Source organism: Pimephales promelas, chromosome 3 (genome assembly GCF_988280905.1).
Source record: "Pimephales promelas chromosome 3, fPimPro1.hap1.1, whole genome shotgun sequence".
Classification (NCBI taxonomy): Eukaryota; Metazoa; Chordata; class Actinopteri; order Cypriniformes; family Leuciscidae; genus Pimephales; species Pimephales promelas.
This window is the reverse complement of record NC_142771.1, coordinates 42,316,303-42,342,321: the sequence shown is the minus strand read 5'-3', so window position 1 is coordinate 42,342,321 and position 26,019 is coordinate 42,316,303. Positions and strand designations below refer to the sequence as shown.

Genomic DNA, 26,019 nt, shown 5'->3' with positions numbered 1-26,019 from the left:
GCGGGGCTATATGTACGAATTTTCATGTATTAATCCGTTTTGTTTTTTTTCTTTTTCTTTTTTTCTAGTGTAAACAGCTTGTGGTGAAACTTAAAAAACGAGACCTTCTGTAGTCTGAAGTCTGTAGACTGATTTCTATGTGAAGGACTATTTCCGTTCTATGTCACATGAAATGAATGCTTATACAATAATGTCAAAATATTTATTCTGTTCTGTAATATCAATGTGTCATGCAAAGAAAAGGAATTCATTCAAACTATAGTCTCACATTGCCAGACATATCCTCATAGTTATGATCAGATGCTTTCTGAAATCTGTTTATTTTATTACTATTTACATATTGGACGTACTGTATGTTCGTTAACAGTATATTACTGTAAAGGTATTTAAACTTATTTCTACTTCTAAGCAAAGAACTTCGCAGTGAGTATATCGAGGCGTTGAGTGAGTCTCTTGTACGTTACGTGTGAGCGGTAAGTTGATCCTGCAGTTCACTTAACGGCCACCGGTGTCGCTGAATTCTACATATAGCCCCTTTAAGCTAATTTTCCCCAAAAGCAAAATAACCAAAACTCTTTCTCCTTACTGTAATGTGGCAAAATGCGAAATGAAGGTTTTTACTGTAAAAATGACTGTATTTTGTTAAGTTCAAATCATGGTAGTGTTTGTTGTTTGTGCTGCTTTTAACTATAATGACAATAATGATAATCAAATGCCACAATGCAAAAATTCCTTCTTTTTTCCATTTAATTCATTACAATCTATGCGCAACATTATTTTGTGACGTATGTTTGAGGGGGATGAGAGGTCAGTTATGTATAACCTCTAATATAACCCTTTTTCTGGTTGTGTTTATGTCCTTTGGTGATAAATACTCTTCGTGTTAATCGACATTCTTATCAAACGGAACGGTATTTATCTGATATTTTTTATCTTTTTAGTTTATGATTATCATAGATATTTGCTTACTTTTAGCACTGAAGGTACACTATATTCCATGATTTTTGTAAATACAGAGAAAGCATAGGAAATCCTGTAGATTTTATACTATAAGAACTGAATGTGCTTTTACTACCTTAGATGGTTTCTATGTTTAGATGATCCAAAAAGTATGTAACTCTGCTATGTTTTCTATGCTGGTAGTATACGTGTAGGAGCTGTGTGTAGACTGACTGGTCTATGTGGATGTACTCAGTTTGTGTGTTTGAACCGCAGCTGCTGTGTGCATGTGCCGTGTCGGCAAATTGGCGCATGCGAAACGTGTTGCACGAGTCCTCTAGCATGGGATGATTGCCACACCGAGTACGATACCAGTCCCACCTTAACTATCTTTCCTGTTTAGTTTCAGTCGGTGAATGAAGAATTAGACTTCCATGTGTCTATCTTTAGTCTGATTTACCTAAAAGACAACAGGGAGCACACGTCAGACATCAGTTTTTGGATTCTCCTTGTAATCAGTACCTCAGAAATGCTGTATATCACACATCAGATGGCTCGGTTTGGGCTCTTGTCTTGTGCCAAGCCCTCGGTGGAACCGTTGAATTTCACCACTGATTCCTCTCACATGTGATCCGTCATTTTTCAGAATATAGCTGTTTTTTTCATTTGAATAGACCTGATGTTTGATGTGCAAGCCCCAAACAGGATCAAGTAGATACTCCAGGGGTTTATTTCTTCATAAAATAATTCATGTTATGAGTGGAAATAGAGCCGGTCCTCTTGCGAAGCGATAGAGAAAGTGTTGAAGTAGTTGTCTTGCAGGATGCAGGTTAACACAAGTGTCTCACATTGAGAGTATTTGGGAATGTAAAGTTAATGTGGTTTCTGCATGTGAGGTGGCATTACAGAATTCACTTGACATATTAAGTATCTCATATGAACATTCCACCCAGCCACTTCTTAATATAGATTCTACCAGGAATTATATATAACATATTTATTATTATTAGTGTTAAATGATAATTTCCAGGACAGTGTTTTAGTTTCACACGGTTATTTCACTCTTAATTGTTTTTCTTTGCAGAATTCTGTCCCTCTGTAGTTTGTGAAGGATAATGTGTATAAATAAATGTATGACAAAATGGATAATGTCCATGTTCTGGTTCTTGAAAAGGTAATGGGGTTGAGCTTTTTCAGATGTAACCTTTCATGTAGTGTGTAATAAAGCTGTTTGTAAAAGGTCTGCAAAGCTTTAAAGATCAACGTGCACTATAAATTGAGTAATTGTCTAATTCTAAGAGAAACAATTTATTCTGAACTGCTGAAATTAGCCTTCAGTAGTTTCAGTCTCACATCCTACAAAAACCTACATAGGTGTGTAACATATTTTGAATAATGTCAGCCTATATTCTTCATTGGCTACCTGAGTAGACCAATCACAACACACTGGGCCATCTGACCAATCAGAGCAGAGTAGACCAATCATAACACACTGGGCCATCTGACCAATCAGAGCAGAGTAGACCGATCACAACACACTGGGCCATCTGACCAATCAGAGCAGAGTAGACCAATCATAACAGACTGGGTCATCTGACCAATCAGAGCAGAGTAGACCACTCACAACAGACTGGGCCATCTGACCAATCAGAGCAGAGTAGACCAATCACAACACACTGGGCCATCTGACCAATCAGAGCAGAGTAGACCAATCATAACAGACTGGGTCATCTGACCAATCAGAGCAGAGTATACCAATCATAACGGACTGGGCCATCTGACCAATCAGAGCAGAGTAGACCAATCATAACAGACTGGGTCATCTGACCAATCAGAGCAGAGTAGACCACTCACAACAGACTGGGCCATCTGACCAATCAGAGCAGAGTAGACCAATCACAACACACTGGGCCATCTGACCAATCAGAGCAGAGTAGACCAATCATAACAGACTGGGTCATCTGACCAATCAGAGCAGAGTATACCAATCATAACGGACTGGGCCATCTGACCAATCAGAGCAGAGTAGACCAATCATAATGGACTGGGCCATCTGACCAATCAGAGCAGAGTAGACCAATCACAACAGTCTGGGTCATCTGACCAATCAGAGCAGAGTAGACCAATCATAACAGACTGGGAAATCTGACCAATCAGAGCAAAGTAGACCAATCAAAACAGACTGAGTCATTTGACCAATTAGAGCAAAGTAGACCAATCACAACAGACTGGGCCATCTGACCAATCAGAGCAGAGTAGACCAATCACAACAGACTGGGCCATCTGACCAATCAGAGCAGAGTAGACCAATCACAATAGACTGGGCCATCTGATCAATCAGAGCAGAGTAGACCAATCACAACACGCTGGGCCATCTGACCAATCAGAGCAGAGTAGACCAATCATAACGGACTGGGCCATCTGACCAATCAGAGCAGAGTAGACCAATCAAAACAGTCTGGGTCATCTGACCAATCAGAGCAGAGTAGACCAATCATAACAGACTGGGCAATCTGACCAATCAGAGCAAAGTAGACCAATCAAAACAGACTGGGTCATCTGACCAACCAGAGCAAAGTAGACCAATCACAACAGACTGGGCCATCTGACCAATCAGAGCAGAGTAGACCAATCACAACAGACTGGGCAATCTGACCAATCAGAGCAAAGTAGACCAATCACAACAGACTGAGTCATCTAACCAATCAGAGCAGAGTAGACCAATCATAACAGACTGGGCCATCTGACCAATCAGAGCAGAGTAGACAAATCACAACAGACTGGGCCATCTGACCAATCAGAGCAGAGTAGACCAATCACAACAGACTGGGCAATCTGACCAATCAGAGCAGAGTAGACCAATCAAAACAGACTGGGCTATCTGACCAATCACAGCAGAGTAGACCAATCACAACAGACTGGGCCATCTGACCAATCAGAGCAGAGTAGACCAATCACAACAGACTGGGTCATCTGACCAATCAGAGCAGAGTAGACCAATCATAACAGACTGGGCCATCTGACCAATCAGCAGAGTAGACCAATCACAACAGAACTGTCCATGAGCCCATTCTCATCCCAAGGCGTCATATACTGACGCTTTTGCCAATCCGTAGACATCCAACACACTTTAGCGTCAATATGAGACGCAGATATATATGGGCCAGAAGGCGCCTCCTAGTGGTCTAACCCTAACCCTACCCCAGACCTAAACCTACCCATAACCGAAGCATCTCATATGACGCTAAAGGGTGCCATGTGCGTTGGATGTATACACTTTGGCAAAAGAGTCGTATATGACGCCTTGGGATGAGAATGCATTGGGACCATCTAACCAATCACAGCAGAGTAGACCAATCACAACATCAGGCCTATCTGACCAATCAGAGCAGAGTAGACCAATCACAACAGACTGAGCCATCTGACCAATCAGAGCACATTAAATATCACTTAATTTTAACATTTACTCTCCTTTAAAGTCCCCATGAAATCAAAAAATGACCATACTTTCTTTGTTTGCCATAATTGATCGTTTTGTGGTGAACAATTCATACATGCAAGTCAATCCACACAAAAAAATGTTTTGGCTTCATAATCTTTAATCAAATTTTGAAAATGTCCCTCCCCTCTGCATTGGAGGACCTTGCCCGATGACGTAGGCTTTACGGTTTGGGTGTCTCCTTAACATCCATAACCACGCCCCTCCAACTGACACCTGCTGTTGTGTTTGCGAGCGCCGAGCGAGCATTGATTGACAGCGTGTGTAAACTTGCATCATCCTCCATTTCAGAATGAAACACCCATTTTTCTAGATCTAATCAGGTGCTAGTTGGAAAAAAAGCCACATCCACTATTTTGCCTCATTTAGTATTCCGTTTCTCTCCGAAATATGTCACAACAATGGAGAAAAGCTTCCGGTTCACGGGGACTTTAAGTCAGAAGCAAAGCATGATAGGAACTAGAAATGTGATGTAACTCATTCCGTGAATTTGTGTGTGTGAACATTCACTTTTAAATGGGAACATGTATGTGTACAATAAAGGATAAAACCTTGTGAATATTACATGTAATGCTATTTTTGTCTTAATTTATAAATATCTTATATTCTATCTCTAGTTTCCATGGAAATGTATTATGTAATAAATTTTGCAGTATATTCCCATATATTTTTGTTCCCTAAGGGAAGCCTGTTAGCATGCAGAATCACTGAAGGAAAGAAGAGAACAGAAAAAGAGACAAGTGCCATCATACCAGATGTGGGCCGGATCTGGGCCGTGGGATATCTTGGCTAACCGGGAACCCTGCTGTAAGCCCCTCACTCGAAGATCACATTGCTTTTTGTAAATCATAACTTACCTGTGAGGTGGAGGACACAGCCTATGGAACAGAACATGGCTAAACTTAATCAATCAGCAAACTAAAATTAAGTTATAACTTCAGTCAAATGAAAATACTGTTACTTTCTGACAAAATCGTCGTTTTACCTTAAAAAGGGCACAGACAATAGAGTGGCGACGTCAGAAGAAAAAGACTTTCGTTGAATGACTCGATGAACTGTTTGAAACAACTCATTCGAACGAACTGAATCGTTTAAACGAATCAGTCACGTACACTCGGCGCGCGCTCGTCTGGTCTTCATCAGTCTCGTGCACAGTCTGCACCTCGCGGAGCTGCTTCACTCTCCAGCTGGAATACATACACACTCTCTCTCATCAAGAACATCTACAGGTAATTATCATCCTTTCAGTGTGGATAAAGGAACATGCTCTGCTGTCGTCATACATGTCAACAGATGCATGCGTAAATGTACTGATGATTTCATATTCTGAAGTCAGACATGTGTTAATGTGTGCTTTGAATATTAGTATTATATATAGTGCATTAGTAGTGTTTATGTTTTGTGCATGTTAAAGGTGTTAATATTGTTTATATTTAGTACATGTTAAATGTGTTTAAAATTGCTTAATTGTTTGCATGTTTATAATATAGCCTCCCATTTAATAATAACGCAGCTGTGCAGCGCATAATCAGTGACGAATGTCAGTCCTCGCGTTATTTTTGCTGCAACGTGCAGAGTAAAGAGAAACAATTGTTTAGTGATAACACACCAGTTAAGTCGCATTGGATAAAAAGGCATCTGCTAAATGAATAGGCAAAATTATAAATGTAATTCAAAAATACACAATGCAACTATAAATCCAGTCATCATATTATTCAGTTATTGTAATAAAATGGTGGTCAAAATAGTATTATTATAGGCTATTGTCAAAATTATAGCACTGTCAAATTACAAAAAGATTGTGAAGTTTTCTGACGCTGTACACACTCCTGATTTTACTAATATCTGTCTCGGTCATACAAAGGATGATGCACACCATTTCTAGGTTTTGATACACTTCCATTTTCTTTAAAAGTGGAGCCATGTCAAGTAAAATCTATTCAAAAGCTTTTTTTCAAAGCAGCTGTCCTGTGAGTAAAATATTAATGTGGGCAAATTCTTCAATTATGAAACCAATTTAATTCAGAGGCCATTAATTCATTAAGTTGGATGTTCATTCAATATAGCTCAGCAAAGTCAACCGAACTCATGTAAACTATAAAACAGCCATACAGAAGTGTCATTATTGAGCTAAAAAAGTGAGGACAGTTGTAATCCTTTATAAGTATTTAAAGGTAGAGTAGGCATTTTTCGGAGAGGCTAGCAATAGCAGGTTAGCTTTGAAGATCCCATCCTCCCTCCTTCAAAACACATGGGCGTCCCAAAACTTAACAATGAATGTTATCCGTCCAAATCTAATATTAGCTTCACTGCCTTTGATATCCCACAATCCTCTGCTTTCTATTGACAGTTGAGCTAAAAAATAATTATGGCACCTGAAAGTTGTGGTTGGTCGTCAGTTTGTGTGTAAATGTACATTTTCGACCAACGCTTTCCAATTCTGATGTCACTTCTGTGAGAAATTACTGTTTTAATTATGAAATATTAGCTTGGTTCTCTCCTCTTTTGCTGTAGATCGTTAACTGTTACGCTGCCTCTGAAGTCTGTTCACAATCAGGCCCCTTTACACGACAACGCTCGCGGGTGAAAACGTAAAATATTTTATGGGATGTGCCTTTCGTTTACACGGCGACGGCGTTTTTGAGGATTAAAAACGCAAAAAAGTGAAACCACCCTCCAGAGTGGAAATCTTAAAAACGCTCCACCGCCGCGTTCCCGTGTAAACGGTAAAAACGCAAAGTCTGCTTGATGGTGAAGGTTGTACGCAGGCGCGTGGACTTGGTGCTGTTGAAGCGTCTGAAGTGTCATTGAATTTCACACACTTTTGCGTCACCATTTGCACGTGGATTTCCCACACAAAACGCTCGTCTAAACGCAGAATAAAAAGTGATGACGCAACGCCACTTTTGCGTTTTCTCTTCAGAATAGTTTCCATGTAAACATAGCATCAGTTTGTGAGGTAATGCCTGCTTTAATGCAGCTCTGCTGGCCAATGGAGGTCGACATCTGCATCTGCCATCTTGCCACAGGCATCTCGCTCACTCGTAACATTGTGTTTTAATGGTACATGTACTATTTAAATAACCATAACTTGCTCAATTTTCTACCGATTTTCAAACAGTTTGGTTTGTTATAAACGTCAGAGATGTAGTTATGACACTGCACACTTATGAATAATAAGTGTATCAATAAATACCCAGACAGCAAACTGACATTGAATCAACGTGGAAACGACGTCTCTCATGACATTGAAACAACGTTGATTTTGCTCATCGAATTAACGTTGAACCAACGTCAGACGCGGCATTCTTCAAAGCTAAATGAAAATCGAAAATTGGTTTGCTTTCATAACGTTGAAACAACGCGTTGATTTTCCGTTAGTTTTGAAAGAATGCCGCGTCTGACGTTGGTTCAACGTTAATTCGATGAGCAAAACAATGTCCGATCAACGTTGTTTCGATGTCATGTTTCCACGTTGATTCAATGTCACTTTGCTATCTGGGTAATCATCCAGAACTATAGCCACGTTAATAACGTTTGTAAGAAACCAAACCGTGAAGATTTAAACGAGATAAGAGTATTTGTGCTGTTCGTGCTGATCACTCATCTTACATCAGGGACCACAAAGCCCGCCAGAAAGCTTGCCTGTGACAAGATGGCCGCCGATGATGACGATAGAGACTCTGCCGTAAGACATCTAGCCTTTATTATGGATATCTATAGGGAAAACCCATAACACCAAAGATGGCGGTTGTATACACATGCCCCGCCCCTCCCGCTGGAAAGCCAATCGTCTGCTTTTGACAGTCAAGCCGGGAAACATTTAAGCCTATCATCTGGTTCCACCGACGCATGAGCACATTTGAGTTTTGCGTCAGTGGAAAATATGTTACTGTTTGCAAAGGCGGCAGATTTGATATGTGTGAGTTGTGTAAATATCAGACATCCCAAGTCTCCTGGAAGTTCCGGGAGTCTTCCGCAGATTGATAGCGGCTCCCTGACGACCGCAAATTGGTTAAAATTTCCCGGAATCTAGAGCGCGCGAGCGGTAGCAGAGAACCCTTGCGCATGCGCAGTAAAAGTATAACCTGTGGGGAAACAGGCGTTATTTTGGGGCAAATCATCAAACTTTTTCAGCGATTCTTATCATATTTTACTGCTGTTTCCAAGCAGTTTTTATGTCCCGGTGACCAGAGAAACTGCAGTTCTGAGTCTCTGCCCATTCATTTAGATTAGTTCGGAATTAGTTCATTCAGTTAGTCCGAAATAGCTACTTGAAGGCGTTGCCAAGATGGCGGCCGAGTGGCACGACTTGCCTAAAAGGACTTTTCTCATAGTGACGCAACCATGAACGCGTACAACAGGGAGCAAACAAAAGCGTCACGAGAGACGGCGTTTAACTACCTCATGTCTCAAAGCACATATTACATTACAATGATAATGAACATAACTTAAAGAGCTCTAGTTGCACCACATGACTGCTGCAGATTCATTTCAGCGTTGATAGTGTTGAAATAGAAACGCATAATTTCGAATCACAAACCAAACGCTATATAAATAAAGATGATTTGACTATAAAAGACAGCTGCTGTTTCGTTAACGGTGCTCAGTGACTGACGTCTGTCTACCTCTGGATAGGTATGAATATATATATATATACGCTGATAGGCAGGTAGGACATTAGATTGGTTGAACGAATCTTACGACCAATTCGTACGAGTGATTCAAACGTGGCTAATTCGTACTAATTCATATGACCTCACTCGTACGAATTTGTATGATTTGTCTAAACCCACGTGACGGTTATGTTTAGGGGCAGGGTCAGGGGTAGGTCATTCGTACGAATTCACACGAATTGGCTAATTCGTAAAATTTGTACGATTTAGCAAAATCGTACTTATTCGTACGAGTGAGGTCATACGAATTAGCCACCTCGTAAAATTTGTACGAATTCCCGTGAGATCGGGTTGCCACTAAGCCTTCCACATGCAATATAAATACATTTAGATCACTTCATGTAATGATTTCTATCTGGATGTGAAGAGTTTGGGAATGGGATTGTGTGGATCTGCATACATGTGTCATTAAATGTTGTGTGTTTTGGAGCTCATGAATGTGTCGGTCTTTAAACAGGTCCATCATCCCGGCAGCGATGGACGCTCTGGCGTTCTTCTGATCCAGTGACAGGTACTGCACTTTATATGTGAGCTTTGTGTGTGACAGGTATTAGCATTGAAATATCACCTGTAATGCCATGCGCCAAGCCTAAAAACAGTCAAAACTTGATGGTTCAGAACAACGATACCCTCATGTCACGATTTAAGACCCACTGACATCACAATACCATATTATTGCGATAATCCAAGACATGCTAAAAGGTTAACACAAAATTAAACTTGATTAAAATGCTAAATTTGATGTTACATTGTGAATGTGAATGAATAGTCTTGGACTTGGTTCTGAAACCCAAAGCACAGGACAATAGAGACACCAGAATAAACACATTCATGATTCTGAAGCTGAAAACACAGGATTATTTTAGATGAATATGCTTACACTCTTTCACTGACTAGATACATTTAAAAGAATGTACGACACTTTACACTGGTAACATTTGGCATTATCAGAAACCACAAATATTGCATTATTATACATTATAGTCACCATTGTAGTAGTAAAACATTGCCATTTTGGGTGGATTATACACACCACATATTCTCACTATCCATGATGTGTTGCATTTTTATATTGCGATATATGTTGACACGATATATTCTTACACCCCTAGCATAAACAGTTCGACAGCTGCTCAAATGACACACACACAGATTGCAGTGTGAGTGTGTTTTTGTCTATTGAATGTGCTTTTCTGTGTGCTTCCGAAAACACGTTTCCATGAGGCGCTCCATTATGTCAGATTTCCTGGAGATGAGTTGACGTGTCCATGTGTGTTTCCCTCAGGTGGTGTGTGTGAGTGTGTGAGCGCCCCCCGGTGGCATGAGCGCGTGCGGGAGGAAGGCCCTGGCTCTGCTCAGCAGTGTGTTTGCGGTCTGCAGTCTGGGTCTGCTGGGCATCGCTGTCAGCACTGACTACTGGCTCTATCTGGAGGAGGGCGTCATCATGCCCCTCAACCAGAGCACTAACACACACCTGTCCATACACTCCGGCCTCTGGAGAGTGTGTTTCCTGGCAGGTCAGTCACATTTCACAGTTACTTACATTTAGAAGTGTTAAGGGACCACTTTACAGTTCATAAGTTAACATTATTAAAGGATTAGTTCACTTTTAAAAAAAACTTTTGCTGATAATTTACTCACCCCCATGTCATCCAAGATGTCCATGTCTTTCTTTCTTCAGTCGAAAAGAAATTAAGGTTTTTGATGAAAACATTCCAGGATTTTTCTCCATATAATGGACTTCAATGGGAACCAAACGGTTCAAGGTCCAAAAGACAGTTTCAGTGCAAACTGTTCAAAGGGCTTTAAACGATTCCAGACGATGAATAAGGGTCTTATCAAGCGAAACGATCGCTCATTTAATAAATAAATAACAAAGTTTAGATTCCAGACGATGATTCAAGCGAAACGATCGCTCATTTAATAAATAAGTTTAAGTTTTATAAGCTCAAATGCTTAACTTGCTCTGTTCTGCGATGAGTGTTCGTGACTCTCCTGTTTGAACTCGTTCATCCAAATGAACAAATCTTTTACGAGTCATTTGGTTCATTCAATGAACGAAATGAAAGAGTTGACTCTGGAAAAGATTCGTTCATTTCAAACAGGAGAGTCACACAGCAGGGCGAGCATTTGAGCTTCTAAAACTTAAACTTTGTTATTTATTTATTAAATGAGCGATCGTTTCGCTTGATCAGACCCTTATTCATCGTCTGGAATCGTTTTAAAGCCCTTTGCTTTAAAAACAGTTTGCACTGAAACTGTCTTTTGGACCTTGAACCGTTTGGTTCCCATTGAAGTCCATTATATGGAGAAAAATCCTGGAATGTTTTCATCAAAAACCTTAATTTCTTTTCGACTGAAGAAAGAAAGACATGGACATCTTGGATGACATGGGTGAGTAAATTATCAGCAAAAGATTTTTTCAACTATAACTATATTAGTTAACATTAATTAATTAACACACATACAAGCTCTTGAAGCTCCGCCCCCTGTGCCTGGAGCAGCAGCTCATTTGCATTTAAAGGGACACACACAACAACTGTGCGAATCTCAAAACTTGACATTTTTTAACTATAAAAAAATATCTGTGGGGTATTTTGAGTTAAAACTTCACATACACACTCTGGGGACATCAGAGACTTATTTTATATCTTGTGAAAGGGCCCCTTTAAATCTATTTCCTATGTTTCCCTATTAGAGTCAGTGTTGACAGCCGTTCATTTGAGTTCATTCCAATGGACTTCACACATTCAAAGGGGTTTTAATGGCTTTATGCCATTAGTTTTGCCTGGCCAGGCATTCTGGACCGATCACAAAGGTTTGAGCTCTCTCCGTGTGTCCGGGTTTGGCAGTCGCTGTCTGGGATCATCATTATCTGAATGTGTTTAATGAAGGGATGTGTCCTGCTGTATTGATGAGGTTTATCCACGCGAGACTGTATGTTTGTTATCAATGAGCTCACACTCCTCTGAATGGGCAAACAACGGCACAAACACACACATTAGTCTCCGTGAAGGAATGCAGTGTGTTTGTGTGAGGATGTGGACCAAACCCGCGCTGTTTATATCCGGTGAAATTGAGCGTGACTGTGAACAGATGTGAGCCGTGGTTTGATCAGCCATGGGATTTAAAAAGCCCAAACTTTTCGAAGTCTCACATTATTTCTGTGCTTTAAAGTGAGAGGGTTGCTTTGCCTCGGGTGTTAAAGTGTGGAGCGTGTGAATGTGATATAAGACAGATCCTGGAGGTCTCACCACATGACTTAACACTACTGTCTCCCGAAGGAAATAGAAAGAATGGATGACGGCCATTAAAAAGAGAGCCCTTTTTCTTTGTGAGAAGATAGAGATTTTTTTGGGCTACACATGATCTACTACTTTAACTCTTTTTATTGGAGCTGTTCAATCAGACAGTTACATATTCCCCAAGAAATCCAGCTGAAGTTATGATTATAAATGATGATGATTATAAATGCATGCTCCAAAAACATACAAGTCTATTACAAAACAATACCAGTCAAATAATATCAAATTCAAATATATATGTGTATTATGTATGTATACTGAGAGGTAGCAATATAGACAAAATACAGCAAAAATTAAAACATTACTAATATAAGAGAGAAAGAAAACAACAACTTGCACCTTTTTAAACAATTTCAGAAAAAAACAAATACAATTTCTTTCCCTTTATATACTCTCGATCTGTCAGTTGATATCGAGGGTTTGGAGCCAGAGGGGCGTAAGTGGCTTTTAACAAACTTTACAGGAGAGACAAAACAAAATTTTGACCACACTTCAATCACCTGTATTATTAACTTTAAATCAGAAACATGCAACCACAGCCATACTTACATGAAAGGAGTATTTAAGTAAAAAAATGTATGGCATATTAACACAATGAATATGTTGTAAAACATTTTCAAAAAAAGCCTTTTTGTTGCTTTATTCAATACAGTTTGATGGGTATTTTTGGCACCATTGGATAGAGCTCATCGAGACCTTTATTTTGATATATTAAAACTCATATTCGCCCAAAATGCCACTTACGCCCCTCTGGCTCCAAGCCCTCGATATGTGAGTCCTGTCTGACCTCTCTTTCCTACTTTTCTTGTCCAATGTTAAAAAAAAATAGAAAAAGTCTGAAACCACAAGATTAATGGCCGTTATTATACTGTATTCAATTGTATTCAGATCCCCTGTTTGAAGAACCCTGTGTGTGCTATTAAATGAAAACCCAAAGCTTAGCAATAACTCTCTCTCTCTCTCTCTCTCTCTCTCTCTCTCTCTCTCTCTCTCTCTCTCTCTCTCTCTCTCTCTCTCTCTTTCTCTGTGTGTGTGTCAGGTGAGGAGAGGGGCCGCTGCTTCACCATCGAATATGTGATGCCCATGAATGTTCAGCTGACCAGTGAGTCGACTGTCAACGTTCTGAGTAAGTCACACACACACACACACCTTCATGACAAGCAAAAACGAGCGTTGATAATGTCAACTTCTCAACTGGGTTTGGTCCCAGACTTGACCAGAACTATCTTCAGTGGTTTGAAGTCAGTTGTAGTTCTTGTGTTTCTCTTTTCTTCAGTGATTCTGCTTGTTAACAGTAGGTGTTCATCACTAATGCTCAATCTTCTCTTAATCATACAATTATTATCCAATTATTATGCTGGGATCTCAAATGTACTATAACTCATTCAGTTTGAGTTCTGTTTCAGTCATTGTGTCCACATTACTTTGGGTAATATTTAAATGAAGTGAACTCAATTTTATAACTGTTAAGTTTTACCATGAATATTTTTGTTTCTGAATGACTATTAAAATTTGGCAACACTTCCATTTGCAAAGAACTTTTCAAAGTATAGAGTAATAAAGTACTCACACTGTAAAAAATTATTGGTTTAAAAATATTGAAAAATATTAAAAATATTGTTGGTTTAACTTAAAAAAGTAAGTAACCTGGTTGCCTTCAAATTTTAAGTTCAATGAACTGGAAAAAGTGAGTTAATACAATGAAGGAGAATGATTTAATCATCAGAAACTCAAAATTTGTTATCTGAACTAAATAAATGATTTAAGTTGATTTGACAAAAGAATAAATGTTGTGATTACTACACTGTAAAAATATTGTTGGTTTAGCTTAAAAAAGTAAGTAACCTGGGTTGGCTTAAAATGTTAAGTTGATTGAACTGGAAAAAGTGAGTTAATACAATGAAGGAGATTGATTTAATCATCAGAAACTCAAAATAATAAGTTATCTCAACTAAATAAATTATTATAAAGTTGATTTGACAAAAGAAAATATGTTGTGATAACAAATCTTGAAAATGTTTTTTTACAGTGCACAAATCATTAACAAACTATTAGTTTATAGTTAATTTGTAGTTTATAAATTGCATTCTCTACATTGTTGATATATTAAAAGGTTGTAGACAAATAGTGTTTTTCGTTCATTGTCACTGTAGTTAACACAATTATTATTATAGTGTAAGTTTATTAACCATAAATAGTTCTCTCTTTAGATTAGGTCACGGAAAATCATTGATTAAGTGCTTTAAACCAATATTTATTGGACATTAACTGCATTAGTATTAAGTATTTCTTAAAATCTTTACAAATAAACATAAATACAGTACTATGCAAAAGCCTTAGGCATGTTACTATTTTCACCCCAAAAAAGGGTTTACTGTAAGCCAGTTATGCATACCTTTTGCTGTAGTGTGTCAGTAGGAAATATCCGTTTACATTTCCAAACATTAATTTCGCCATTAATTGTAATAATCCAGTGTATTGAAGAATCCGAAGTTACAGTACAGTGAAAAGTTTAAGGCAGTTGTGTAAAATTGCTGTAAAGTGAGGATACTTGGAAAAATAATGTCATAAATACATTTTATTTACCAATTAACTTCAATTAACTAAATCAAATCAATATTTGTTGTGGCCACCCTTTGCGTTTTAAACAGATTTTCCCCAGATACACAGTTTCTCAGGTAATTTCTTCAAGCATCTTGGAGAAAGTTGTCACAGTTCTTCTGGATACAGAAAAAAGACAAATATTTACATTTATATTTATTTAGGAAGAGGGAGGATGTCACAGCCACCACAGATGATCATATCATATACATTCTCACACACTAAATGTATTTCGTTCAATAGGGTTATTTATATTTAATTAATTTTGAAATTCGAAATTTTAAGTTCTGAAATTCGCATTTTGGAGATTCAAAACTTACAGTCTCTCACTTCCGCTAAAATGGATCAGGGATTTTTATGACATCAGCTTCTCTTCACATATTCTGTCCAATCAAACACTCTCTAGAATCTTAAGCTCCGCCCCCTCTGCTATAAACACCCCCTGGCCAAATCGACTAATTATCTATTTAAAGTCTATTCTTCAAGAAGAAGAGATGACAACTTTTTTTGTACATAATTTTTTCCTCAAAAAGAATATAAAGTTTTGTTTTCTACTGTCATTTAGTGCGCTTAAATGTAGCCCTCAACGATTGACTATACCCACTAAGCAAAATTTGTCACAAACGTCGGACGTCACTGAGGAGCCAGAATGAAAGTTTTTATGACGTTTATATAAACGTTCATCGATCCTTCGTACAAGTTTAAAAACTAGTTTAAATGTGGCCATTGTGGACATATTTTTAACATAATTTATGGTCTCATTTAGAAAATTTGTACTGTTTCTGGACCAAATAAACACTCTCAGGATGCATTAAATTAAAACTCAAGTTTATTTCAATGTAATTTCCTAAGATGAAGTTTAGATGTTGATATTTGTTTAATTTTAAGTCACCATTGTAGTGATCAGTGTTTGCTTTAGTTGGGCTCTTGGTCCCAGTTCTTCTTACTTTAGCTATTTTTTGACTGTTGTAATTGTGTGTTTGTAAAATACAATGGTTATATGGAAGAGAAAGCCAAAGAAAAAGTATGATCGGCTGTCATCAGCTTCTAAAAGCAAGCATTTAATGTTGTGTTTAGACTTTTGTTTTCATTTCTGGCATTTATCCATCAATTTTGTGGAATTGCATTATTTGGGCGAGTAGCGTTAAAATTTTCATTTATTTGAAGGTGAATAAAAGCATGTTTACACAATGTTTTGAGAAAATGTTCCATAAAGTCACACACAGACATAAAGATTTCGCATATGATTCACAACAATGGTGACAATAAAAAAGCTTCATGCTGGTGTAGCTTTCATAGTACAAAACATCCTTGATTCCCAAGCTTTTTTTTGTTTTAGTTGTCACCATTGTTGAGAATCATGTCCAAAATCTTTGTCTGTGTTTGACTATGTGATATGTATTTTTTTAAATATTGTGTATACATGCTTTTTATTCACCTTCAAATAAGTGATCATTTTGATGCTAACGGCCCAAACAATTCCAGTTCCACAACATTGATGGTTATAAATGGCAGACATAAAGACAAAAGTCTAAACACAACGCTAATTGCCCACTTTGTGTTGATTATGTCATCATTAATGAGGAGCCAATTACAGACGATTTTACTTTTTCTTGGCTTATTCTGCCACAACAATGGTGTTATACAAATACACAGTTACAACCGCCAAAGAAAAGCTAAAGTAACAAGTACTGGGACCAAGAGCCCAACTAAAGCAAACACAAATTAAAACAAATAACTTCTTAGCCTCACCTGAACAATGTAAGGAAATTACATTGAAATAAACATGAGTTTTAATTTAATGCATCCTGTGAGTGTTTATTTGGTCCAGAAACAGTATACTGTAAGTTGAGACCATAAATGTTGAAAAAATGTCCACATTTGAACTACTTTTTAAACTTGTACGAAGGTTCGATGAACTTCTATATCAGACGTGCAGAACACGTCCAAAAAAGACGTCATAAAACTTTCATTCTGGCTCCTCAGTGAACGTCTTTTCAGCGTCCGACTTTTGTGACAAAAACTTTGAAAAGACGTCTTTTGGACATCATTTTGCTTAAGCTCAGTCAGATTTACCTCCAATGTTTAGGCTACACATGATCTGTCCGTAGATCTACTAACTCTTTTTATTGAAGCTTTTCAATCAGACAGTTACAAAAAAGGACAAAGGAGTATTTGTTTCAACATGTTAACCAAGAAATCCAGCTGAATCCAAATCCAATCCAATGGCATATAGACCCTTTTACAGTTGGTAAACATGGTGACGGTTTTTTTGTGGGCGGAGCTTAGGTGTAGGCAGAAAGATCCCTCTGGCCGCTTCACTAACGCTAGTTAGCAAGTATTTTTAGCTTAACAATGACTGGAGAAAATCCGATATTATCTTAATGTGTAAGGCCACTCAGTGTCCAGGACCGCGATTGTTATTTCCAAAAGTTATTTTTAACGGACAGAACCAGATTGGCCGACCCGTAGCCGTCTACACGCTCACTCTATGCATGGACGATCTGACAGGATAAACGTTACGTTACCTCGGTTGAGTGGCCTGACTTCTAACTTACACCTACCTTATAGAGAAACCGATTGTAAAGAGAAACTGAGGGCATATAAATGTTTAGATGCCTATATGGTCCTGTACAAGACTTGTGTGTACGATCCGCAGTTCTGCCGAGACCACGACAATGTAAAGAGTGACATTACGGTGTGATTTTAATGATGTGAATATTTTCTAGAAATGAAAGTTCCAGATACATCATATTCATTTTTCATCAATTCTTGCATTAAACAACACAACAAGATGACATTTAATAATAGTAACAATTATTTAAGCTCTTTATTATGTAGCCGAATCTGTTCTGGTTTGTAATGGCCGCCTCCAGTTTTCACTTTGCTTTGCCTCCAGCTAGCGCCATGACGTAACTGTGACGTCGGCGCAAAAGGGGTCTATACAGTCCATGATGTACGGTGCTGGTTATGAGCTGTCAGTTTTGACAGGTGTGTGAGAGTGTATGTCGGTGTGGAGGTAATTACCCCGCTGATGGTGAGCATCACGGCTGTCACACACGAGAGCCGCTCCACATTAGCAGGAATAGCTCTGCTCCTCTCACGACTCAGCTGACATCACGCTTCACGCCGCTAGTTAGCATGCTAGCTAACTATTGTGCGAAACGCATTTGAATGAAATAAAACCTCTGTTTTACTGCACGCAAAAACACGACCAATGCAGACTGGCTAAATAAATGACTTGTATATAACGAAAACAGTAACACTTTACAATACGGTTCATTAGTTAATGAAATAACTAACATGAACTAACAATGAGCAATTAATCTTTGTTAATGTTAGTTAATACAAATCCAGCTGTTCATTGTATGTTCACGTTAGTTCACAGTGCATTAACTAATGCTAACAAACACAACCTTTGATTTTAATAATGTAGGTAGTCAACTAATGTTTACTAATGAATCTTAATGTAAAGTGTTATCACTACAGCTAAAAGGACTACTACATTAGCACTATAGGGCTGCACGAGTTATCAAAATATCTAAATATTGCAAATGTATATTGCAAGCTCTTGCAATATCTGAATGATTTTAATAAGATGATAAGATGTGATGTGCTTGATGTTAAAATAGTTATTAAGTGCAATATTAAGCAAACAGACAGCGTACGATCATGAAGTCAGCTCTCTGTCAGCGGACAACACACGAATACACACACGCTTTTGTCAAAATGCTTGAGTATTCTTGTAAACACAGTCGCTTGTGTCTCAAATGAACATAAACAGTTGGGAAAGAAACGGTGTGTGTCAATAGGATCATGCATTAGGTCTTAAAGTGACAGCAGCCTAATACAGTAAACCTGCTACTGTCTGTCAAAAGAGAAAATCACTCTTGACTGAATAACTTTTGTAGATTTAATATGAATCAATGTGAAGACTGTTTTAGTTTTACATGTGATTATTCAGTTTCTGTATTGTTTCTTGCTTGTAAGGCAACCTGAAAAACTTAAAGCACTGTATACTTTGTTTTATTGTATATTAAGGGTGTTTTTGACTGAATAACCATAACTAAAACAATAATTATATTACGCATGTTTTGGTTGAGCGACGACGATTCTTAAAAGTTATGGTTATAGTTTATGTGAACAGGCTTTTAACTCACCATCCAATGATCTCGTTTCTCTTCAGAGATGATTCGTTCGGCCACGCCGTTCCCGCTGGTCAGTTTGTTCTTCATGTTCATCGGGTTTGTGCTCAACAATATCGGACACATCCGTCCCCACCGCACCATACTGGCGTTTGTCTCTGGGATCTTCTTCATCCTGTCAGGTGCACTTCTTCCTCTTCCTCCTCAAGTCAAGTCTTTTTCCAGCGCTTTTACACTACAGAGCGTTTCAAAAGCAGCTTTTACGGAGATATAACAGGAAAATAATGCAACAGAATTTGTGTTTAGAAGAAAATAGCGGCACAGTCCAGCTTCAGTGATGGTTCATTTCAGTTGTAAAAACAGTTATTAATTTAGTTTGTTTATATATATATATATATATATCTGCTCTGGAGAAACCTGTGATGTCATCGACTGGCTCAGTTCAGTTCTCATATAATGCTGTCAATGTAGGAATTGTTGAACGTTAAATGTCAGGCTGATATCTGTCTGTCTCACAGGGCTGTCTCTGGTGGTGGGTCTGGTTCTCTACATCTCCAGCATTAATGACGAGATGTTCAGCAGGACCAAGAGCAGTGAGGCGTATTTCAGCTACAAGTACGGCTGGTCGTTTGCGTTCGCTGCCATCTCGTTCCTGCTCACTGAGGTGAGGACACTGCCAATATCAGGCTGTTAGTCACACTTCTCTGCAGGTAAACCAGCCTCTGTGTTAGCTCAGGCTTACTTTAAACATGTAATCTCAGCTAAAAGAGTTTTGTTATAAGAACGTTCGGTAACGCTTCCTTTTAAATTACAGTCCAGTTACCCTTGTAAATACTATGTACTTATTTTAGTAACTACAATTACTGGGTAATAACTAGTACTAACCCTGAACCTACCCCTGAACCTCCCCCTGTTCCATGTACACTGTAAAAAATATTGATGGTTTAACTTAAAAAAGTAAGTAACCTGGTTGCCATAAAATTTTAATTTCATTGAACTGGAAAAAGTGAGTTAATACAATAAAGGAGATTAATTTAACCAACAGAAACTCAAAAATATATGTTATCTGAACTAAATAAATTATTTAAGTTGATTTGACAAAAGAAAAAATGTTGTGATTACTACACTGTAAAAAAAATATTGTTGTTTTAACTTAAAAAAGTAAGTAACCTGGTTGCCTTAAAATTTTAAGTTGATTGAACTGGAAAAAGTGAGTTAATACAATGAAGGAGATTAATTTAACCAACAAAAACTCAAAATAATAAGTTATCTCAACTAAATAAATGATTTAAGTTGATTTGACAAAAGAAAAAATGTTGTGATTACTACACTGTAAAAAATATTGATGGTTTAACTTAAAAAAGTAAGTAACCTGGGTTGCCATAAAATTTTAAGTTGATTGAACTGGAAAAAGTGAGTTAATACAATGAAGGAGATTAATTTAACCAACAGAAACTCAAAATAATAAGTTATCTCAACTAAATAAATTATTATAAAGTTGATTTGACAAAAGAAATTATGTTGTGATAACAAATCTTGAAAATATTTTTAGCCAGTACTTTCTAGGTAATGAACTGCCTGTAAGTACTGTACTGTAAAAGGAAGCGTTACCAAACGTTCTCCAAATATTCCTGAAACATTCATTAAATCGTTCAAACACCGGCTGTGAACAAGCACTGAAAGAAAGAGAAATAAGAACACAAACTACAACTTTCTTCAGACACAGCCTTCGACGAACTGAAGATAAAAGACATACAATCTGAAGATCTGATTAAACAACTCCACAAACAGCATTACCAGCTTCACTTATTACCAACCAGACTGACTTCATGTCTGTCAGACGCTCTTATTGAGAATTAACAGAGGTTTGGATGTTGGTGTTGGTTGAAAATGTCACCATTATGATGATCAGTGTGTTATCATAATCACTTTAGTTGGGCTCTTGACCCTTGACTTTTGTCAAATTACTTTTTTTCCAGTAATGACTGCATCATTACTAAATCGAGTCTTCAGTGTCACATGATCCTTCAGAAGTCTCCTTCTGAATCTTTCATAAACATCAGAAGTTTGATAGCCTGACTTCGTCATACTCGTATTCTAGTCAGAATGTGAGTCTGAAACTGCTCCATTGGGCTTTGATTATGAGGCGTGTCTTAACCGAACCAGGAAAAAAAACTCAATTGGATAGTCGGTTGACCCACATCCAATCAGAGCAAGGCAGTAAGTCAACTACTTTGCATAGTTGTCAACAGAACGTCTCGGTTACGGATGTAGCCCTCGTTCCCTGAGTAGGGAACGGAGACGTTACGTCAGAAGTGACGAAGAATGGGGGTTTCGCATGAAAGCCAATCCTCTTCGAGTATTTAACAACGAGCCAATGGCATGCAATGCCTTGGGGCTGCGGAAATTTGCATAGCGTAACTCCGCCCTACTCCGTGAGTATAAAAGGAGGAAGTGAACGCAACCGCAGTAAGTCTTCACTGAGGAGCCAAGACTGAACTAGGCGTCTACCCAGCGATACAGCAGAAGTGGCAGGGAGACGTAACGTCTCCGTTCCCTACTCAGGGAACGAGGGTTACATCCGTAACCGAGACGTTCCCTTTCGTAGTCACTTCGAGTTACGTCAGAAGTGACGGAGAATGGGGGTCAGTGCCATCACGCCATCTTCAAGCTGTCTTCCAGTGCCCTGCGAAAGTCTGGACCCCTGAACATAGCTTAAACCAGGGATCCTACTTTGACACAGAATAACCAAGGTACACTGGGAAACATATCCCGGGAGGGACATGCTACCAGATGCCTACCGAAGGAGGACTTACAAATACACATATGGCCGAATAGGACGCATATGGAGAACACTGGAGCACCAACCGCAGGTGGCTACTAGAATTTAACTCCAGGGGTGGCAGATGGCTTGCCAAGGGAAGACACATGCTCAGAGAGGCTTACAGTGGATAATACACATGAGAAAGTTACCATAGGGAACCGTGCACATGGAGGCACCTAGCCAGCAACCAGAGTAACAAGAGTGGTGCCCGCATCATCGGTGCTGGAGGACTCAAGGCTTCAACGGAAGACACTGAGGAATATCGCACTTATCCAGTCAGAGGAGTGGAGTGGCGAGCAAGCGAAGACACCTAAGCGGGTCCAGTACTGGTGGAAGCGAGTACGTGAGAGGACACCAGCTCAATTCGCAGATTATAGAATCTGGCGAAGGTGTTTGGTGTCGCCCAGCCTGCAGCTCTGCAGATGTCTGTTATAGAGGCGCCGTGCGCTAGAGCCCAAGAGGAGGCCACACTCAGAGTGGAGTGGGCCGTCACACCAAGGGGGCACGGACGGCCTTGCTGCTGGTAAGACAAAGCAATGGCGTCCACTATCCAGTGGGACAGCCGTTGCTTTGAGAGAGCCCTTCCCTTCTGGCTCCCCCCATGACAGACAAAGAGCTGGTCTGAGGTCCTGAAACACCGTGTTCTGTCTACGTAGGTGCAGAGAGCACATACTGGACAGAGCAGTGCCAAGGCTGGGTCTGCCTCCTCCAGGGGCAGCGCTTGCAGGTTCACCACCTGGTCCCGGAAGGGAGTGGTGGGAACCTTGGGCACGTATCCAGGCCGGGGTCTCAGGATCACGTGAGAGTAAGCTGGCCCGAACTCCAGGCACGCTTCGTCAACGGAGAATGCGTGCAGGTCCCCCACCCTCTTGGTGGAGGCCAATGCAACCAGGAGTGCTGTCTTCATGGACAGAAACTTTAACTCTACCGATTGCAAAGGCTCAAAGGGAGGCCTCTGCAGAGCACTTAGAACTACTGAGAGGTCCCAAGAGGGCATGAGGGGAGGATGAGGCGGATGTAGCCTCCTCGCTCCCCTCAGGAACCTGATGACCAGGTCGTGCTTCCCTAAGGACTTACCTTCCACTGCTTCATGAGAGGCGGCAATGGCCGCGACGTAAACCTTAAGGGTAAAGGGCCCTTCTTGCAGGAAGGAAAGCACGACACTGATCGAAAATCTCCGGGGGTCTTCTCCGTGCGAAGAGCTCCAGTGCACCAGCTGACGAAGAGGTTCCACTTCAACGCGTAGAGGTGTCTCGTGGACGACGCTCTAGCGGAAGTGATGGTGACTCAAACCTGCCTCGTCCCGTCCAGGAGCCACACGTGCAGTCTCCAGAGCTCGGGACGAGGGTGCCATAGAGTGCCCCGTCTCTGAGTGAGTAGATCTTGTCTCAGAGGAATAGGCCACGGAGGTACTGTCGCGAGGAGCATGAGTTCGGAGAACCATGTCTTGGTGGGCCAATAGGGGGCTACCAGCAAGACCTGCTCCTCGTCCTCCTTGATCTTGCACAACACCCGTGCAAGGAGGCTCACTGGGGGAAACGCATACTTGCGTGGGCCCCGTGGCCAGCTGTGTATAAAACTGGGAATAAAACTGGGCGCAGTGGGAGTCCCGGGAGGCGAACAGATCTATCTGTGCCACCCCGAACTGGTCCTAAATCAGCTGGACCGTCTGGGGATGGAGTCGCCATTTGCCGGAGATAGGGCGGATCCGCGACAGCTCATCGGCTGCCAGGTTCCGGTCTCCTGAAATGTACACTGCACGAAGGGACCTCAGGTGCTTCTGACTCCATATCAAGAGGTGGCCGGCGAGTTGCGACAACCGGCGTGAGCGTAGACCCCCCTGGTGGTTGATGTACGCTACTGCAGTCGTGTTGTCTGAGCGGACAAGTACGTGTTGACCCCTGAGCAACGCTCGAAAGCGGTGCAGGGCCAGGCGTACTGCCAGCAGCTCGAGGCAATTGATGTGCATGAGGCGCTGGGGTCCTGTCCAGGAACCCGCGGCTGCATGCCCATTGCACATGGCACCCCATCCCGTGGTAGATGCATCCGTGGAGACAACGAGATGCCTGGAAACTCGCTGAAGAGGGACACCAGCCCGCAAAAAGCTGAGGTTCAACCACGGGAAGAAGGTTCGGCGGCACGCTGGAGTCACTGGAACTCGGAGCGAGCCGCGATGCCATGCCCACCTTGGGACTCGATCGCGAAGCCACAGCTGAAGCGGTCTCATATGAAGCAAACCGAGCGGCGTTGCCGTGGCTGCGGATGCCATATGCCCCAGGAGCCTCTGAAACAGTTTCAGTGGAACCACATTCTTGCCTTCGAACTGTCGAAGACAAGTCAGCAGTGAGTGCGCGCGCTCGCTCGTGAGCTGCGCGGACATGGCGACCGAGTCTATCTCCATGCCGAGAAAAGAGATCCTCTGCACGGGGCAAAGTTTGCTCTTTTCCCGGTTGACCCAAAGGCCCAGACGGGCTAGGTGCCGGAGCACCAAGTCTCTGTGTTCGCAAACCTGTTCTCGAGAGTGTGCCAGTATCAGCCAGTCGTCGAGATAGTTCAGGATGCGAACCCCGTGTTCGCGAAGGGGAACAAGGGCTGCCTCGACGATCTTCGTGAAGACGCGAGGGGACAGAGCTAACCTGAATGGGAGAACCGTGTACTGATATGCCTGGCCCTTGAAAGCAAACCGAAGAAACGGTCTGTGTCGAGGCAAAATGGAGACATGAAAGTACGCGTCCTTCAGGTCGATCGCTGCAAACCAATCCTAAGGCCGAACGCATTCGAAAATGCGTGGCTCTAGAGAATCCCAAGAGAATCAGTTCCCAAGAGAATCACGAATGCGCATCACAGAACAGAGCAAGGCGAGCATTTGAGCTTATAAAACTTAAACTTTGTTATTTATTTATTAAATGAGCGATCGTTTCGCTTGATAAGACCCTTATTCATCGTCTGGAATCGTTTAAAGCCCTTTGAACAGTTTGTAGTTTGCACTGAAACTGTCTTTTGGACCTTGAACCGTTTGGTTCCCATTGAAGTCCATTATATGGAGAAAAATCCTGGAATGTTTTCATCAAAAACCTTAATTTCTTTTCAACTGAAGAAAGAAAGACATGGGCATCTTGGATGACACGAGGGTGAGTAAATTATCAGCAAAAGCTTTTTTTAAAAGTGAACTACTCCTTTAAACTCTCCTTGTCTGGAAGAGAGATGTGTAAACATGACTGTAATCTCACTGTAAAGCTGCTTTGAAAGAGCTATATTGGTAGAAGCGCTGTATAAATGAAGGTGACTTGCCTTCTCTGTGTGTGTTCAGAGTGCAGGTGTGATGTCGGTGTACCTGTTCATGAAGCGCTACACGGCGGAGGAGATCTACCAGCCCCACCCGAGCTTCTACCGGCCCCGGCTGAGCAACAGCTCTGATTACTCGGGTCAGTTCCTCCACCCGGAGCCCTGGACCCGGGGCCGGAGCCCGTCAGACCTGTCCAGCGACGCCTCGCTCCAGATGAATGCCAGCTACCCCGCCCTGCTCAAGTGTCCCGAGTACCAGCAGGTGTCCACCTCCTCGCCCTGCTGAGCTCGGGACGTCCAGACACGGCGTTCAGGTGTCAGCTAAAACGATTTAGCCAAACCTAAATGATGCGTCGACGCCTTAGAAAACGGACTCACTTCGCCTACTTATACTACACCCTAATAGTATGTACTCTTCTTGTGAATAAAAAGTGAATACTGTTGAGTGTGTAGCAGAAGAGTAGACAAGCTTTGAGACAAACTATCCCGTCATACGATTGCGTTTATAACACAGTAAACTGACCTGTCAATCATCTTGTCAAAGATAAAATCCTCCACATTGAATTTAATTTCCTACAGTATCGAAGCACAATGATCTTGGTATTTCATGATGATGTATTTAAAAGTTAATGGCCAAACCGATCTTTATAAAAGTCCACGTTGTTATTCCAGATGAAATATAACACGAATAGCAGTAAATAAATATATTTTTAGTATGAACATTGAGACGCAGGGTGAGAGAGAG

The 26,019-nt window shown here is 40.6% G+C and overlaps 1 protein-coding gene across 1 annotated transcript; it reads left to right on the top strand.

Annotated features, from left to right (window-relative positions):
• Positions 1-5,580: 5,580 nt before the first annotated feature.
• On the top strand, positions 5,581-25,729 carry cacng5b (calcium voltage-gated channel auxiliary subunit gamma 5b). The gene is made up of 7 exons (XM_039675229.2): positions 5,581-5,667; positions 9,572-9,625; positions 10,400-10,631; positions 13,459-13,545; positions 19,207-19,347; positions 19,684-19,829; positions 25,300-25,729. The coding sequence occupies exons 3-7, from the start codon at positions 10,436-10,438 to the stop codon at positions 25,558-25,560; spliced, it is 831 nt and encodes a 276-aa protein (XP_039531163.1). The 5' UTR covers positions 5,581-5,667; positions 9,572-9,625; positions 10,400-10,435; the 3' UTR covers positions 25,561-25,729.
• The last annotated feature ends 290 nt before the right edge of the window (positions 25,730-26,019 follow it).